At 39.0% G+C, this 19,653-nt stretch overlaps 1 protein-coding gene across 2 annotated transcripts in view; it reads left to right on the top strand.

Moving 5' to 3' along the window:
- Nucleotides 1–19,653, top strand: part of Prkd1 (protein kinase D1) — a 352,137-nt gene that overhangs the window by 258,915 nt on the left and 73,569 nt on the right. Inside the window, exon 5 of one of the 2 annotated variants that reach the window (XM_060387452.1) lies at nt 2,881–2,904. The exons of the other annotated variant lie outside the window; for it this stretch is intronic. Within the exon in view, the coding sequence (XP_060243435.1) occupies nt 2,881–2,904 (24 nt within the window). The remainder of the gene's footprint in view (nt 1–2,880; nt 2,905–19,653) is intronic. 2 annotated transcript variants of the gene reach the window in all.

The following is a 19,653-nucleotide window of genomic DNA, read 5'->3' as shown; positions in this document are numbered from 1 at the left end:
TCCCAGCTAGGAGGGAGTAGAAGTGAATTATCTAGGAGACCATAAAAATTCAGTGTATTATCTGGAAAGAAGTTCCATGTGTATATTACAAAACCTCATCATGATTTATACCTAAAACTTAATATCCCTTACTTATAAATTACAACTCTAAAATTATCCAAATCAGTGGTTTTCAGCCTTCCTAGTACTGCAACCCTTTAATACAGTTTCTTACATTGTGATGATCCCCAACCATAAAATTATTTTGTTGCTTCTTCATAACTATAATTTTGCTACCATTACAAATTTTAATATAAGCATTTGATATGCAGGAAATCTGATATGTGACCCCCAAAAGGGTAATGACCTGCAGATTGAGAACCACAGATGAAAATGTATGTTATAGCTACCCAAGTAGAAAGTCACTGGAGATATTTTTCACAGGTCATTTAAGGATGGGTTAAAATGCTATATTAGAATTATTATTGATTAAAATTTGAGATTTCTCTAATTAACTTAAAATATGTTTAGAAACAGGGTTAGAAAGCTTCCATTATTCCTTAACAAGAAGTACACTCTTTAGATAAAATATTAAAACTAATTGCTGTAGCATGCTGAGATTCATGGTATTTATTTATGTGATCGACATTGTTTTCTATAGTAGATTTTGCCAAAAACACAACAATATAATTCACATGATCCGTCTTTAAACAAGCCAAAGCAAAAGAAACACTTTAAACTATAATTCACATATGTAGAAGGTGCAAATTAATAGTTTCTTTCTTTCTCCGTGATGATTCCAAGTCAACAGGATAAAAGACAGCGTCATCAATATATTTTCTAGAAAAGTTATTTAGCAGAATTTCTGCAAACTACTGGAGAGATGGCTCAGTGAATAAGTCACTTACAACATGGGAACCAGAATTAAGATACCCAGTACCCACATTAAAACTAGATGGGCATAATCTGTAATCATGTTATAGGACCACCTATAATCCCATTGCTCAGCAGGCAGAGACAGAGTTTTCAAGATGTGAGTTCTAGTGAAAGAATCTTCCTCAGAGTATAAAGTGGAAAGTAATTCAGGAAGACACCCAAGTCGATATCTGACCTTTGCATGCTTGCACACACTAATGTACATATGTACACACATTCACACACATACACATGCTAACACACACATGAACATGCATACGGATCACATTTAAGCATATGTAAAAATATTTGCAAATAAAATCAATACTGATGAGGTAAAATTGTTAAATGCTTCTTGGTGCATCCATGAATTGGAAGTTATAGTAGCTACTAAGCATAATTAGTGCAATAATTAAGTCAGTGTTCTTAAACTAAACCAGTATAGAATTACATTTTTCCTTTCATAAAACCCATGGGTATCTTATGAGAAAAGTACCTTCTGGGAAATGGTAAATTATTGAGTTAGTGCATCTTGGTGAATCTATCTTCATACACCATAATCTGAAGGATGAACTCTGATGTTAGACCAGACTGAAAGGGCCTCAGGACCAGTAGTTAAGAAAACTATGAGTTCAGGATGCCACATATGTAGGTGACTAGGATACTGTTTTGTTAGGAAACTGGGAAACTCACTTGATTTTTCTGTCCCTTAATAGCACCTACATACAAGATCATGATTTTTACTCAAAAGCCATTGTTTGCATCTTTGTTCAAATGATTTCTCTCATCACCTCACAAACTGCACAGATATTAATGAATGCCAGATTACTTTGGTGAAACCTCACTCTTAACTGCACACAGCTCCCAATGCCTCCGAGTAAATGGCTGCATTAACAGATCAAGACATGGCGATTTCAAAACAAGTAATAAGATCTTTCTGAATATACAAGCAAGTAGGAAGGAAATCCTAATAAAAGAGGACAGTGCTACAGTTTTTAAAGAAAATTTTTAACCAGAGTCTATTTTTGTTTGGTTTCTAGTTATCAAATAGAATAATAACCTATATCTTTCATTTAAAAAAAAAGATGAAAAACAATATATTCAGTATAACTTACGAAATAAGTGATCTTTACTGCATTATTTTATGTTTTTCTTTGAAGCATTTCTTTTAAAACTGAAGCATAGTTTTTAACTTTCAAATGACATTTTAACTTCTAGTGAAATCATAAATCAACAAAATGAGGAAAAAACGAACAAAAAACATGTTTGTGTTCTTTTTTTAAATTTAAAATCTTATTTTTTGTGTGTGAGTGTTGTGCTTGAATGAATACCTGTGTACACTTGCATTGCTTGTATCAGCACAAGTGAGACACAGGATTGGCTTCTCGGGAGCTGGATTTACAGACAGTGGTTAGCCACCACGTGTGTGGCCAAGCCATCTCTTCCCTGTGTGTATTTGCCTCTTACATCTGGCCACCCAGGTTTGCCATCCCCAGATAGACTGTGACATGCTTAGCTCACTCTTGCCTGTAGGCAAGTAACAGCTATGCAACATCTGATTGCCCCAATGACCTTTTTCTCCATTTCACATTGAGAGCAAGAATTATTGTGAAGAAAACCTAATCTTTGAGTTAAAGGTCAAAAATACTTCATTTTGACTCTAATTTGTTTTTAACAAGGTACAAGAACCATTCCTCATCACTATAGATTTTTTGAAACCACTAATAACAATCTCAAAATGTTTTTCATCTGTGACTTAGTGTCTCCTGTTCCATTTATATTTTAAAAGCATTTTCCAGTTGGACATTGTTGTGTCCACAAAGCTGACTAGAGTAGCATTATCTTTTGGTCTGATAATGCATGTGCTTGTGTCACACAGCACCGACTAATATGTGTTGCTTTTCTCTAATAACTTTGTTTTTCTGTCTTTTTCTCCTTTTATTCTCCCCCTTTGCCTACTTTTGCTCTTTCAACATCATGTTTCAGTCTCCTGTGAGCCCTGGTTTTGAGGTAGGTACTAAGCTACCTGGCATTAAGAATGTTCAGCTTCCTGATCTCCAGCCTGTACTAGTACATAGCTACATAGCTATGGTTAATGGTTATAGTTTAGATGGGAGTTTAGTCCATTGAATACAGAATCCCAGGGTACCACTGTGTCTGTCTTTTCTCATTGTTACTGTTTGAATTCCCATAATCTTCAAATTGACAAAGGTCAACATAGTCATTAAATTAATTATGGTTGATTTCTTAGGTCAAAGTTTGCCCGATAAATGCTTAAAGGCTTGATTTCCTAACATACGTGTATGAAAATGAAAAGACAAATAGTGTGGTAAGCTGAAACTCATGCTCATTGGAACTATGTACATTCCATATTATTATAGAACCATGCAAAGTGAAAGCACTGTCTCCCCATGCCTGGTGTGACTTGGGACCGTAGGGACAAAACAAGGGGGAGTGCCTGAAAATGGACTGATTACCTCTTCTAATTCCCTTCTTTCTTTCTTCTTCCTTTCTTTTTGTTTGTTTTTTGAGATAGGGTTTTTCTGTATAGCCTTGGTTGTCCTGTACTAACTTTGTAGACCAGGCTGGCCTTGAACTCACAGAGATCTACCTACTTGCCTCTGCTTCCCAGAGTTCTGGGATCACAGGTGTATGCCATGACTCCCGGTTTCTTGTTCTTGAGCTTAATCTTTTCTAAAGTATTTTTAACATTGTATATGACCATACACGTTAGTCCTTTTCTAAAAGGACTAATGAAAGTGAGGATATTAAGTTTCATATTTGAGCAGAAATTGTACATGGACATGGCACAAATTTCCTTTAAAAATGTCATAAAATTTGCCTTTTAACTGTCTTAAATAATTAATAGCAATTTTGTGGAGCCTGCAGCCATGTGTTTGTCAGGATGAGTCTCCAGTGAACTGACTGGTTTTTACCTAGTTCCTCTTCCTTCAGCTCCATGCACACTGGGAGTTGACCAACTGCTGTTTTCCCTGAAGCATTTTCCAGCACCATTTTAGGTATCCATTTTCAGATCATCTTGTAGCTAGTCTAGAAGAAGATAGTAATGAAAACACAACCGGGTTAAAGGAAATGGTCAAATCACTATTTCACATACATAATATATTTGATTAAGAAATATGTTTCAGTGGTGGTAAATTTTAGCTTGGAAAATCATCTTTCCTGAAAAGTACCCTGCATAGAAAAACTTGATGTAAACATAATGTGCAATATTTTTATGTCCTTGTAATTTGTTTTCCTGAGTTATCTTTAGGCGTAACTTTCCAGGTGTACTTTTCTTTTTGCATTATCCCTTGGCCATGAAACCTATAAGAAGTGAGAGACATTTGTGCTACTCACTCTTCATATTCAAACATGTGAAGGATGAAGAGTGAGTTTGATTTCTCTTGAACTTACCTCTGTAAGAGGCAAGCTGGCTTTCTTCAAAGGAAATAAGAAGCCTTTCTGCATAACCTTTTTCTTTTTAAGAACTTTGTATGCAGTTTTTCAAAGGGACAGCCAATGTTCATTAATATCTACAAAGAGAAGGATGCCTGTTCTATGATACAACATAGTGGTTTCTTCAAACACAGAGAACACATTTTACTTCAGTTTTATATGCTCTGGAGTGTTTTGAAAGTACACAAATATGAGATGACACAGACATGTATGGGCTTGTCAAATGATTTAGGAGAGTAGAGTGATCTTTCCTTGAAATAAGGGGGGAAAGCCGAGGTAGCAAAAAAAGAGTTGATGGTGGTAGGGACCTGTGTAGACACAATATCATGTAAAATGTAAAAATAAAAAACAATGACCAAAAACAAAAGTTAGGCCTTTTAGATTTATTTTAAAAAATAAATTAAACAAAGTTATTTTTAAAGTTTTAAATATCTTTAAAGGGGCATCTGTTAGTACAGTTTTGAGCTCAAAAGCCTGTATAGAAGCTTACTTTTAGGAACATTCAATTCTTCTACTCCCAATATTTTCCTTGTTAACACTCAGACTTCCTTTAGAGAAACTGTCAGGGAGCACAGAGCTCATCCTGAAAGTTTGTCCTGTGTCTGATAATTTTATATTATCAACCTTTAGTTTTAGTGAAACTTAAGCAACATTCAGTTCAACTTTTTATGGAGTGCATGTCTTTTCTAAAGAGCAATTTACCATAAGCTTGTTATTTGTTTTCATAGTTTACTGACTCACGTGTAATTCAGGCAAAAAAACTAAAAACAAAACAAAACAAAAAACTCTTTGCTGTATAGCATCATAGTACTATTCTCCTCAGAATGATTCATTCACTTGTTGTTTTCATTTCTTTTTAACAATGAAGACAGTAGTCTGCCAATATTAGAACATTTATCTTTAACTGGTGATAAACCTGATATACATTAGAAGAATCAAAATAGCTTCTCAAATGAACAGCTAATGAGAAATAGCTATTCCTATGCTGAGGGAAACACTGGTGATATTTTCTACCCAGAACATTTCCAGGGTTTTTTTGTTTTGTTTTGTTTGTTTGTTTGTTTGTTTGTTTTTTGACATGGCAAGTATCTATTTGGAGGCACTGGAGTTCCAGGAAGCCTGATGACTCACCTGAATTAGAGTTCTTTTTCACTTATTTATGAACTGTGGCAGTCCTGTTCTACCTTGCCAGGTATCACAAGATTTCTCTTGATTGCTGAGTGACCTCTGCACATACGAACCAGGGTAGCGTGCTCTTTTGTGAGGAGCCCTGAGCAGTTGCTGGACATCAGTTCTCCACCTCTTGACCACCAAACCCAGATGGGGAATGACAGTGGATCTGTGGGGAAGGAACCATGCAGTGAATTAACATGGTGAAGCTCATTGTTGTGGGGCCTGACCTTACTCAATAGAACTTGTGTAGAACATACCTACTTAATTAATACATGTTCTTTATAAAACTTTAAGGAGTATAAGTGTAAATGCAAGAACTCTAGGGTAGAATTATGGAAGCTGACATGCATCACTTGTCCACACTTTCTTAGGTCCTAGGAATTGCTGCATCTTGAACAAAGGCTCTAAAGGCCTTGTCCATCCCTCCAGCAACATGCCATGACCTCTGGAAAGCTCCCAGACCCAACAATAGGCATTTATTACCTTTCCTTCATCCACTGACCATCTGGCCATGCCCAGCCAGGTTGATAACCCTTTAATTCCTGAACCCTTGTAACTGTGGAACTCTTGGCTGAAACAAAGGACACTTATGTTGTAGGTGAGAGCTGTGTGTCATGGGGAATTTTCATACCCAGGAAATATGAAAAGACTGGTATGAAAGGGGCGGGAAGTTAGAATTCCATCTCATATTACTTTATAAGTTTAAAATATATTTTCAGGGGTAGGGTTGTGGCTCAGCTGGTAAAGCCATTTGTCCCCAAGACTGCAACCTGAGTTCAACTTCTAAGACATATCTAGGGAAGGAACAACTCTCTATTAGTTGCTCTCTGCCCTCCTCACAGATGACATGACCTGTGTGCATCATCCATACACACAGCACACAGTTACATGTAAGTACATTGAGACACCATATTTAATATTTGTTTTCCTGTAAATATTAAGTTGCCTTCTCTGATTCATTAAACATAGTTTTGTGATATAAAGACAGTTTCCCTCCTTCACAGGAAAAGTGTTTCCTTTTCAAAATAAATTTATAAAATACAAGATTAGGCAATGCCCAGAAGTTATGAGCTGAAGTATCACTTTCTCTAAATAGCCCAATTTAGGGTAATAATATATTTTACTTTTTTTCCTATAGCCATGCTCTCATTTAGTTAGTGCTTTCTTCTATTTTTGAAACTCAGTTCTTGGGTGAGTGGGAACATATAAGTAGAAGAAAAAGCCCCTGTCTTAAAAATCTCCTCTTATGGTTTGGAAGTGCGGGAGTCACCCCCCACACACATATACACAGACACCCCCCCCCCACACACACACTTTTCTACACACACACACACACACACACACACACACAGAGTGCACTAGCATTTCAGTGTGGCGTTAGTGCAGGCTAGGATGCTTTGAATGGAGGCAGCCTGTAGTCCTTGACGTCTTAGGCCATCTTTACACTTCCCCAGCATCTCCTTGATATCAACACTGCGGCCAGTCCCGGCCTCTGGCTCTTTAAGGAGAGTCAAAATATCAGTTATGGAAATAAATGTCCTTAGGCTGACTGTCCTTGATTTTACTTAGAAAATGAGTTTTCTCCCCATCGCTTTCTATATGTAGATTGAGCCTGGCATTTAAAGTTCCAGAGTGGGCAGTTGTGGGCGTGCATCCATGCTTTTTCTTACCGGAAATGCCCACTTCCCCCATTTTGTTTTTAAAGAAAATGTTGTAGATTTAGAAGGCATCATGTTAAGTTTGCATTTCTTTTTTTGTTTTTAAGATTTTATTTGTTTATTTTATGTATATGAGTGCCCCATTTACATGTGAAGAGGCAGTAGAGGATATAGATGGTTGTGAGCCACCATGCTGGGAATTGAACTCAGAACCTCTGAAAAAGCAGATAGTGTTCTTAACCACTGAGCCATCTCTCCAGCCTCATGTTTTCTTTTAAAGGTAATCCTACTTATATCATGTTTCTCTTTGGGAATACAGCTTGGCAGGGTGTTGGGAACTGACATTTGAGAGAACAGGGCCTGCAATTTGTGAGAAGGCTTCAACAGTTCTGCTGCTTTCCCTGCAAAGGGAGGAATCACTTAAGAAGCCTGGGGCTCCTTTGCCCCTCCCTTCTGTTTACTCAAAAGAGTGAGGCAATACAAAGTAAATGTAACTTCCAAGACTACTTTAGCACTCAGAAAATCTGGATCTCCTTGTATTTTTCAAAGGGTATTCTGTGTGTCATTACTTTGAAAGCTTTCATAAATTGCTGCAAACATTAAGAAATGAATTCTCCACTGTAAAACACAGCATCCGTCACCACAAAGCAGGGGGTACACTTTTTTTCTGGCCCAATAATAACCCTTTTAACAGTTATGAAAAGGTTTTGATCAGCTTTTATTTATACTGTGTATTTAGGACATCCAACTGAGAATTCAAACTCGTTTATCTGACACATTTGGCATAAAGTTCAAAGGACATAGAATCAGAATACAATTAAATAGCTTTGAGACTCAGAAAATATCCTACCTTCAACACAGCATGTATATTCCTATGTGAACATCATACTTTATGGCTTCATATTTGCCTGTAGTCATAGACTTATCAGTACTGGAAAACTCCATAATGTGTGGGGAAAGATGGCTGCTTTGTTTTCCTTCTCAAAGTAACCACTCTTTGAGCTTCCTAGTCTGAATTACTAACGTCAAGTGGAGGTGGGGTTAGTCATTGCCAAATAACTGTGAAACTATGTGTCAGATTACAAGCAGGGAAAACTCTGGGTAGTCTCAAGATTGGAAGAGCTCTGTTTTCCTAGACAGATTTTTGCTTGTTGATAATGTCAAAACATGTCAAGACTCAATCTGTGGTCCACATATATACAGTCCTTTCTGGAGAACTCCTTTCTGAATGGTCTCTCACTCTCACTGAATGTGGCTAATCCTAGACTGAAGCAGGATGTCCGAAGGTATATGCCTTGGAGAGGCAAGATACACAAGACCTTTCTTCACATGATTTTATTCTGTTGGCAGTTTAAAAACAATGGAGAGACTGATTCCTAGGCTTTGGTAATTACTCAGCAGGAGACAGATTTAAGGAGTAAGGGGGCCTCTTGGAGAAGATGGTGTCTGAACTGAAAATGAATAAGGAAGAACAATCCTTGCTGAGGAGAAGGAGGAAGTAGATAGAAAGGTTGAAACAACCGTGCTGTGTACAGAATGATAATCAAGAGGTAACTGTTTTGATGCTGAGACTCATAGCCAAACTTTGGTCAGAGGGCAGGGGATCTTATGAAAAAAGAGGGAGATGGAAAGACCTGGAGGGGATAGGAGCTCCAGAAGGAGAGCAACAGAACCAAAAAATCTGGGCGCAGGGGTCTTTTCTGAGACTGATAACTCCAAACAAGGACCATTCATGGAGATAACCTGGAAGCCCTGCATAGATGTAGCCCATGGCAGCTCAGTGTCCAAATGGGCTCCCTAGTAAGGGAAACAGGGGCTGTCTCTGACATGAACTCAGTGGCTGGCTCTTTGATCACCTCCCCCTGAGTGGGGAGGACAGCCTTATCAGGCCACAGAGGAAGACAAGGCAGCAGGTCCTGATGAGACCTTTTAGGCTAGGGTTAGATGGAGGGGAGGAAGATCTTCCCTATCAGTGGACTTAGAGAGGGGCATGGGAGGAGAGGAGGGAGGTAGGTGGAATTGGGAGGGGGCTACAGCTGGGATACAAAATGAATAAATTGTAATTAGTAAAAAAATTAATTTTTCAAAAAAAAAAAGAGGTAACTGCTTGGACACAGAGCGATTCCTCCCCTCAACTCCCCTCCCCCATCTTCATATATCAGGTAGCATCTCACTGGATGCTCAGGGGTTTGTCCAAGATATAGTTTCGTAATTAGGACAGACCCAGCTTGAGGGCAGTTGGAGAAATATGCTAATCTGTATGGTCTTGTGAATGTGAGTCCCTCTTCAGATTTCTGGAATCAAAAGTGAATGAATATAGTTGGTATAGTATTCTTTAGTCATTATTAAAACTGTTTAAGCAAAACAATACCAAATAGGACAATAGGCAAATAACTGATGTTACACACACACCCAAACCCACAACACTCACACACACAAACCTGCTAATTCAACTAGTTATTGTGTTCAAGAAAATACCCACTACTCAGATATCTTCCACTGAACACTGCAAAGTAAAAGAAAGAGAATTATCTGAAATAAAACTATGAGTCTGCAGTTACACTGAAAAGCTATTTAAGTTGAGTCAAATTCTTATAACCTTCTGTGATTGAGGTTTTTTGCCTATATGATGGAGATGGTAATAGGAGTAGTTACAAGGATTCGTATTTATTTGTATTTGGCAAAAGTTTTTTTTTCTTCATCATCTTGTTCAAAGTTCTAAATGAACCACATTTATTCTCCATAGAGATGATTAACACAATCCATGTCCCTCCCCTTCTCTATCTTTCACTTCACTTCTTTTCCTATGTTGGTGACATTGAGACTGACTTACTTTCTAATTTATATACCAGAGCCTCCTGCTTACCCAGTACAGCTTAAAGGAAAACTGCAGAGATGGCTCATGTGGTAACAGCACTGAACGCTCTTAGAAGATTCAGGTTGAGTCTCCAACAGCCACATGGCACCCAAGAACCTGCAACTTGAAATGCGAGGGGTTCAGTGCTGCCTTGTGGTCTCTGCTGGTAGCTTTATGCATGCACACATTCACATGGCGCTACTGCAGTCAAGCAGGGACACATGGACGCATTTTTTTCTGATGGTCTTTTTTTTCCCTTATTCTTCTTTTTTTTAAATTTATTGGTTTAATGAATTACAGTGTATTCATTTTTATCACAACTGTAGCCCTGCCCCCACTCATATCCTCTCAATCCCACCTACCCTCTCTCATTTCCTCCCATGCCACACCACAAGTCCACTGAGACCTAGCCTGTCAGGTCTCTTCAGGAGTGGCTGCATTGTCTTATTCTGTAGTAAGGCTGCTCCCCCCTCAGGGAGAGGTGATCAAAGAGCCAGCCACTGAGTTCATGTCAGAGACAGTCCCTGAACCCACTTGGATAATGATTCGCCATGGATTACTTCTGTGCAGGGGTTCTAGCTTATCTCTATGCATGGTCACGGTTGGAGTATCATTCCCAGAAAAGACCCCTGTGCCCAGATTTTTTGGTTCTGTTGCTCTCTTTGTGGAGCTCCTGTCCCCTCAAGGTCCTTCATCTCCCCCTTCTTTCATAAGATTCCCTCTACTCTGCCCAAAGTTTGGCTCTGAGCCTCAGCATATGCTTTGTTACCTTGCGAGGTAAAGTCATTCAAAGGCCCTTTGTTGTAGGCTCCTGTCTTGTTGCCCGTTTTCTCCCCCTTCCAATGTCTGTCCCATTTGCCTTTCTGAGTGAGGATTGATCATCTTACCCAGGGTCCTCTTTCTTGATTAGCTTTTTAAGTGTACAGATTTTAGTATGTTTATCCTATATTATATGACTAATATCCACTTATCAGTGAGTATATACCATGTGTGTCTTTCTGCTTCTAGGATGCCTCACTTAAGGTCCCAACATTTGCCTGCAAATTTCATGATTTCCTTGTTTTTAATTGCTGAGTAGTATTCCATTCTGTAAATATACCACAATTTCTGTATCCATTTCTCAATTGAGGGACATCTGGGTTGTTTCCAGCTTCTGACTATTACAAATAAAGCTGCTACCAACATGGTTGAGCAAATGTCCTTTTTGTATACTTGAGCATATTCTGGATATATGCATAGGAGTGATATAGCTGGATGTTGAGATAGCACTATTCCTAATGTTCTGAGAAAGCACCAGATTGATTTCCAAAGTGGTTGTACAAGTTTACATTCCCACCAGCAATAGAGGAGGGTCCCCTTTCTCCACATCCTTTCCAGCATGTGTTGTCACTTGAGTTTTTGATCTTAGCCATTCTGATGGGTGTAAGATGAAATCTCAGGGTAGTTTTGATTTGCATCTCCCTGATGACTCAGGATGTTGAGCATTTCTTTAAATGTTTTTTTTGCCATTCTATATTCCTCTACAGAGAATTCTCTGTTTAGTTCTGTACCCTAATTTTTAATTGGATTGCTTGATTTGTTGTTTAACTTCTTGAGTTCTTTATATTTTCTGGATATTAGCCCTCTGTCAGATATAGGGTTCATGAAGATCGTTTCCCAGGCTGTAGGCTGTCATTTTGTTATGATGACAGTGTCCTTTGCTTTACAGAAGCTTTTCAGTTTCATGAGGTCCCATTTATTGATTGTTGATCTTAGAGTATGTGTTGTTGGTGTTCTGTTCAGCAAGTTGTCTCATGTACCAATGAGTTCTAGGGTCTTCCCCCTTTTTCTTCTAACCGATTTAATGTGTCTGGTTTTATGTTGAGGTCTTTGATCCACTTGGACTTTAGTTTTGTGCAGGGTGATAAGTATGGATCTATTTGCATATTTCTACATGTAAATTGCCAGTTATACCAGCACCATTTGTTGAAGATGCTGTCTTTTTTCCATTGTATGATTTTTGTCTTCTTTTTAAAAATCAATGTCTGTAGGTGTGTGGGTTTTTTTCTAGGTCTTCTGTTCGATTCCATTGATCCACGATTCTGTTTCTATGCCAGTACCATGCAGTTCTTATTACTATTGCTCTGTAGTACAGCTTGAGCTCAGGGATGGAGATACTTCCAGACGATCTGTTGTTTTACAGGACTGTTTAAGCAATTCTGGGGATTTTTGTTTTTCCATATGAAGTTGAGAATTGTTCTTTGAAGTTCTGTAAAAAATTGTGGTTGCAAGGACAGCAACAGAATCAAAAAGTCTGGGCACAGGGATCTTTTCTGAAACTGATACTCCAGCCAAGGACCACTAATGGAGATGGCCTGGAACCCCTGCACAGAGGTAGCCTATGGCAGTTCAGTGTCCAAGTGGCCTTCATAGTAATGGGTACAGGGTCTGTCTCTGACATGAACTGATTGGCCTGCTCTTTGATCACCTCCCCCTGTGGTGAGAGCAGCCTTACCAGGCCACAGAAGAATACAATGCAGCCACTCCTGATGAGACCTGATAGACTAGGATCAGAGGGAAGGGGAGGAGGGAGGGATGTACGGGGGATACAAAATGAATAAAAATAATTAAAAAATAAAAATTTAATTAAGAAAAGAATTGTGGTATTTTCATGGGAATTGCATTAATAGATTGCTTCTGGCAGGATGGCCATTTTCACTATGTTTATCCTACTGATCCATGAAGATCTTTCCATCTTCTGATACCTTCTTCAATTTGTTTTAATGTTTTTTTCAAACAAATTGCTTAGTTAGAGTCACACCAAGGTACTTTATGTTTTTAGTGGCCATTGTGAAGGGTGTAGTTTCTCTAATTTCTTTCTTAGGACTTTTGTCTTTTGTATATAGGAGGGCTATTGATTTTTTTTTTCAGCTAATTTTGTATCCAGCTACTTTGCTGATATATTTATCAGCTGAAGGAGTTCTCTGCTTGAAATTTTAGGGGTCACTCATGTATACTACCATATCATCTGCAAATAGTTATACCTTGACTTCTGCCTTTCTGATTTGTATCGCCTTGATATCCTTTAGTTGTCTTATTTCTCTAGCTAGGACTTCAAGTACTATGTTGAAGAGAAGTGGAAAGAATAAGTACCTTGCCTTGTCTGTGATTTCAGTGGGATTGATTTAAGTTTCTCTCTATTTAGTTTGATGTTGTCTATAGGCTTGCTGTATATTGGCTTTACTTCATTTAGGTATGTGCATTGAATCCCTGATCTCTCCAAGAGTTTAAATATGAATGGGTATTAGATTTTTTTTCAATTGCTTTTTTTGTATCTGAGGAGATGATCAATTTTTTTCCTTCAGTTTGTTTATATGGTGGATTGCATTAATGGATTTCTGAATATTGAACCACCTCTGCATGCCTGGTCATGGTGGATAATATCTTTTATGTGTTCTTTGATTTGGTTTGCAATTATATTATTGAGTATTTTTGCATCAATGTTCATAAGAGAGATAGTTTTGAAGTTCTCTTTTTTTGGTTAAGTCTTTGTAAGGTTTAGGTACCAAGGTGACTGTGGCCTCATAGAATGAGTTTGGTAATGTTCCTTCTGTTTCTATTTTGTGGAATAGTTTGAATAAAGTTGAAGATAGCTCTTTTTGGAAGGTCTGGTAGGACTTTGTGCTGAAACCATCTGGCCCTGGGCTTTTTATGGAAGGGAGATTTTGATGGCTGCTTCTCTTTCCTTGTGGGATATTTAATCTCTTTACCTGATTTGATTTAATTTTGCTAAATGGAATATTTAGCAAAATAAAATTGTCCATTTTATTTAATTTTCAAATTTGTGGCAAATAGGCTTTTTTAGTAAGACCTAATGTTTGTTTGGATTTCTTTAGTGTCTGTCACTATGTCCTCCTTTTCATTTCTGATTTTGCTGAATTGGATTGTTTCTCTCTGTCTTGTAGTTAATTTGGCTAAGGATTTGTCTGTCTTGTTGATTTTCTCAAAGAACCAGCTCTTGGTCTCATTGGTTCTTTAAATTGTTTTCTTTGTTTTGAATTCATTGAATTCATCTCTGAGTTTATTTCCAATTGTCTACTCCTCTTGGGTGTGTCTGCTTTTCTTTTCCTAAAGCTTTTAGGTATGCCTTTAATTGCTTAAATGAGATGTCTTAAACTTCTTTCTGGAGGCACTTAGTGCCATGACCTTTCCTTTTAGCAGTACTTTCATTGTGTCTCATAAATTTGGGTAAGTTGTGCTTTTATTTTCGTTGAATTTTAGGAAGTATCTAATTTCTTTTTTTATTTCTTCCCTGACCAAGCTGTCATTGAGTAGAGAGTTGTTTAGTTTGCATGTGTATGTAAGGTTTTTGTTATTTCTGTGTGGATGTCTAGTTTTTGTCCATGGTTGTCTGATAGGATACAAGAGAATATTTCAATCTTCTTGCATCTGTTGAGGCTTGTTTTCTGTCCGACTAATGGTCTATTTTGGAGAAGGTTCGGTAAGGTGCTGAAAAGAGGGTATACTCTTTCAAGTTTGGGTGAAAAGTTCTGTAGACATCTACTAGGTCCATTTGATTTAGGATGTCTGTAGGTATCATTATTTCACTATTCAGCTTCTGTCCAGATGATATGTCCCTTGGTGAAAGTGGAATGTTGGAGCCTCCCACTATTTAAGGTGCTGGGATCAATGTGTGATTTCAGTATTAATAACTTTCCAATTGCAAATGGAGGTGCTCTTATATTGGGGGCATAGATATTCATATTTCTGATGTCCTCCTGGTGGATTTTTCCTTTGATGAGCATTTAGTGCCCCTCCTCATCTTTTTGATTAATTTTGTTTGAAAGTCTGTTTTATTAGATATTAGGATGGCTACCCCAGCTTGTTTCCTGGGTCCGTTTACTTGAATGACATTTTTCCAGCTCCTTACTCTGGGGTAGTATTTATCTTTGTTGCAGAGGTATGCTTCTTTTTTTATTAAATTTTTATTTTTTAAATATTAGTTACAGTTTATTAACTTTGTATCACTTCATTTCCTCCCAATCCCACCCTCTCTCCCTCATCTTCTCTACCCCTTTCCAAGTCTACTTCTTGGAGGCAGCAGAATGTTGGGGTCCTGTTTCCACAACCATTCTGTTAGAGTCTATCTTTTTATTGGAGAGTTGAGTCTGTTGATGTTGATAGATATTAGTGACCAATTAATGTTAGTTCCTTTTATTGTGTAGTTGGTGGTGTTACTGTGTTTCTATGCTTGTTTTCTTTTAATTTTTTCTTGTGAAGTTATCCATATCCTGTGTTTTCTTAGGTGTAGTTGATTTCGTTTGATTGAAGCTTTCCTTATAGTATCTTCTGTAGGGCTGGGTCGCTGTGTAGATATTGTTTTGTCATGGAATATTTAGTTTTCTCCATCTATGTTGATTGAAAACTTTACTGGGTATAGTAGTCTGGGTTGGCATTGTGGTCTCTTAGAGTCTGCATGACATTTGCCCAGGCCCTTTTGGCTTTCATAGATTCTGTTGAGAAGTTTGGTGTGATTCTGTTAAGTCTACCTTTATATGTTATTTGGCCTTTTTCCTTTACCACTTTTAATATTGTTTCTTGTTCTATAGATTTAGTGTTTTGACTATTAAGTGATGTGAGTAGTTTCTTTTATGGTCTAGTCTATTTGGTGTTCTGTACTCCTCTTGTTTGTTTATGGACATTCTTTAAGTTGAGAAAATTTTCTTCTGTGAATTTCTTGAAAATATTTTACTTTTTGGACCTTGGAGCCTGGAATCATTCTTGTCTATTCCTATTATTCTTAGATTTCATCTTTTCATGGTGTACTTGATTTCTTGGATGTTTTGTGTTTAGAACTTCTCTGATTTTACTTTTTATTTGAGAGATGTATCAATTTCTGCAATTGTATCTTCAGCACCTGAGATTCTCTCTTCTTGTATTCTGTTGGTAATGTTTATCTCTGTGGTTCCTGATCTTTCTCTAAGTTCTCCAGCCTCAGGGTTTTTTGTTTGTGTTTTCTTTATTGATTCTAATTCTGTTTTCATGCCTTGCACCGTCTCCTTCATGTCTTTGAAGTATATTCCTGTCTTTCCATCATGGCCTCTGTTGTTTTGTTCATTTCCTCTCTATATGCCACTACTTGTGCCTCTATATGTTTGGCTGTATTTACCTGTATATATTTGAGAGCATTGTTTGTTTCTTCTTTATATGACTCTAATAACTGGATAAGCATATATTTGAGATAATTTTCCTATGTTTTCATTGAATTAAAATGTCCATTGCTTTTTGAGGTTGCTGGTCATGCCATGATGTCCTGTTTTTTGTTGGATGTTTTCTTAGGCTGACCTCTAGCCATCTGCATATCAATAACCTTCACTGTTTCGTTCCTGGGGTCTGTACTTCAGACTGGGTCTATCTGACTCAGGTGTCTGGAGTATTCTTTAGGAAGATGAGAGAGGTTCAGCAGTTCAAGAGTATGTGTTGGTGTTTTAGCTGTAGCTAAGGGAGAAAGGTCACAGGTGCATGTGCACAAGTGTGCGTCTGTGTTTGGATGTGTGCCTTGAAGGGTGCTAGAGCTTGTAGATGCCTACAAGGGTGGAGTTTTAAATGCAAAAGGGGGTGCTGGCGCTGTTCGCAGGAGCAATGTGCATGCTCAGGTGTCCTGAATACCTCAGTGGCCTACAGGCCTGTTATACTGTCCTCCTGGTATTCAGATCTGTCTGGGCTCCAGCAATTGTTTGCCTGGACTCCACTGGTAGACCCACAGAATGGGGATTTCAATGTTGAGAATGCTGTCTGTAGGATCCCTGTGTTGCCCACACTGAGGGTGTGGGTGGGAGGGATCCAATATCTGGCTGTTAGAGTGGAGGGACCCTGGATCTGAGGCTCTGCCTGCACTCACATGCAGGTGCACTCACTCGCTGGCAGGCCTAATCAGAAAGCACAGGGGTTCCCCCTGTTCCCTACTCTCAGATTTGGGCCTCCAGAGACAAATGAGTGTATAGATCAGTCAGCTCAGTGGTGTCCACTTTTTGGCCACTGGGCAGGGAGATCCGTGCTTGGGGTAGCAGGCTCTGCTGTCTCCATCTCCAACCATGGCGGCTTCTGCTCGGGCTAGTTGCTGCCCTGCTGCGGGCACAGACCTGTGAGGCCTGTACCCTGCAGCCTCTGCCATCTCAGTTACTGAGCATGGAGGCTTCTGCCTAGGCTGGCCACTGCCCACTGCTGTTGTGTACCTGGGATGCCCACCTCTGTTGTCTTAGTCACGGCGAGTGGAGGCTAGTGCTTGGGGCAATGTCCACTGAAGGCCACCTCTGCAGAGCAGGGGCAAGGGGAAGTGCAGAGGGGTGAATGTTTGCTGCTCTCAGTCCTGGGAGACTGAGTGACCTGACACAGCTCCAGGTCACCCCCTCTCACACAGGAAGCCTCAAGGTCGATGTTCTGTCTTCACCTGCCCCTCTACTCACCAATTTCGGAGTTTCAGATCCTGTGCCCCTCAGGTATGGTACAAGCTGGTTACTGCCATCTTGGACTTCCCTCATTTCTTATTCTTATTAGTTTATATTTTATTCACTTTGTATCCCAGTTGTAGCCCCCTCCTGGTCCCATTCTCCCTCCCCCTTCTTTCCCTATTTCTCTCCTCTAATCCACTGATAGTGGAAGTCCTCCTCCCCTACTGTTTGACCCTAGCCTATCAGGTCCCATCAAGACATATACACATTTTTTAAAAAAGAAAATAAATTCAAAAGCTATATACAAGAAGAGGGGGAGGAAAGGAGAAAGAAAAGAAAAAGGAAGGGAGGGAGGGAGGCAAGGAGGGAGGGAGGGAAGTTGGGAGGGAGACAAGGAGGGAGGGAGGGAGGGAGGGAGGGAGGGAGGGAGGCAAGGAGGGAGGGAGGGAAGTTGGGAGGGAGACAAGGAGGGAGGGAGGGAGGGAAGGAGGGAGGGAGGGAGGGAGGCAAGGAGGGAGGGAAGGAGGGAGGCAAGGAGGGAGGGAGGCGAGCGTTTGAGCAGAGCCCTTCCCTGTTGCACCAGTATTCTCTTCTCCAGTTTACTGCAGTCTTCAACATTCCCTATTGCATCTCTGTCTTGAAGGCCCCTACTTTATTCCTAACTGCCTATAGTATTTCATCTTGCTATGTTCCTTTTCCAGAGCAGAGGCCTGCACAGATATCTTACCAAAGTAGATGTAGGGAACAAACAAGAAGTTTACAGGGTAGTTGAGGCTGGAAACAGTCGCTCCTGTCTTCTTTGGAAACCCGGAAGTGTTGAGATTTACCTGCAAGAATCATATTCAGGAGAACGTTTTTCTGAAACTTTATATTTTTATGGTATCCATTTGGTCAGTGAGTTGTCCTTTCCCTCATTTGAATGGTTGCGTTACATGACCAGTGTTGTGCTCGAGAGATGGCTCAGCAGTTAAGAGCGTATGCTGCTCTTCCAGAGGACCTGGGTTCAGGTCCCAGCACCCACATGGAGGCTCACCGCCATCCAAACTCCAGTGCCAGAAGATCCTGTGCCCTCTTCTGGCCTGTGTGTGTACTGTTTACATTTGGTGCACAGGTAATACACGTAGGCAAAATGCCCACACACATAAAATAAAAAGTATCAATATTAAATGTTTAATTGCTAATGTCACATTCCTTTGAGACTTGGCATAGATACAAGTTATGTTTCTGCATTCCAAAATGAATATGTTAAAGTTACATTTTGTGTAACATTAAATAAGATATTAAAGCCTCTATTTAAGTATCTCTTAAATTTTTTTACCCATTGTTCTCATACACACACTTACTGAAAACATTTTTAGTCTTTACAAAAACATGTGTATTATTTACCTGTTACCTATAGCTTTTCATTAAATTTTTTTTTCATACAGTGTATCCTGATTGCAGTTTCTCATCCCAAAACTCCTCAAAGGTACACCCTATCTTCCCACCCATCCAATTCCATTCATTCTTTCTCTGTCTCTTTAGGGAGCAAACAGGCAAATAATAACACAAGCAAACAAACTAGAATTTACAAGAAGCATGGTAAACACATGCACACATGGACACACACACACATACATGATTTTGGTTTTGTTCTTTTTTCTTTTTAACAGTTGAGAAATATTCTGTTGAGTAAATGTGCCACATTTTCATTAGTCATTCATCTGTTGGTAGTCATCTAAGCTGTTTCTAAATTCTGGCTATTTTCAACAAAGCAGAAATATACATAGATGAACAAGTGTCTCTGTAGTAGAACATACTGTGGGGTATGTGTCCAACACTGGTGTGGTTGGATCTTGAGTAGATCTATTCCCACATTCCTGAGGAGCCATCACACCGATTACCATGGTAGCTTGGGACAGGCTCACTTTCCACAAGCAATAAGTGAGTGCTTACCCTTAGACCTTGGCCCATTTGAGCTGTCACTTGTTTTATTAATTCTAGCCATTCTGACTGGTGCAAGATAAAATCTCATAGTAGTTATGATTTATAATTCCCTGATAACTAGGGATATTGAACATTTATTTAAGTGTTTTTCAGTCAGTTGTGATTCATCTTTTTAAAATTCTGATTATCTCTGTATCCCTTTTTTAAATTCAGTTATTTATTCTTTTGATATCCAGTTTTTCTAGTTCTTTTTATA

This window comes from Meriones unguiculatus, chromosome 7 (genome assembly GCF_030254825.1).
Source record: "Meriones unguiculatus strain TT.TT164.6M chromosome 7, Bangor_MerUng_6.1, whole genome shotgun sequence".
Classification (NCBI taxonomy): Eukaryota; Metazoa; Chordata; class Mammalia; order Rodentia; family Muridae; genus Meriones; species Meriones unguiculatus.
Note: the sequence above shows the minus strand (reverse complement) of the source record. Positions and strands in the feature narration are given on the sequence as shown.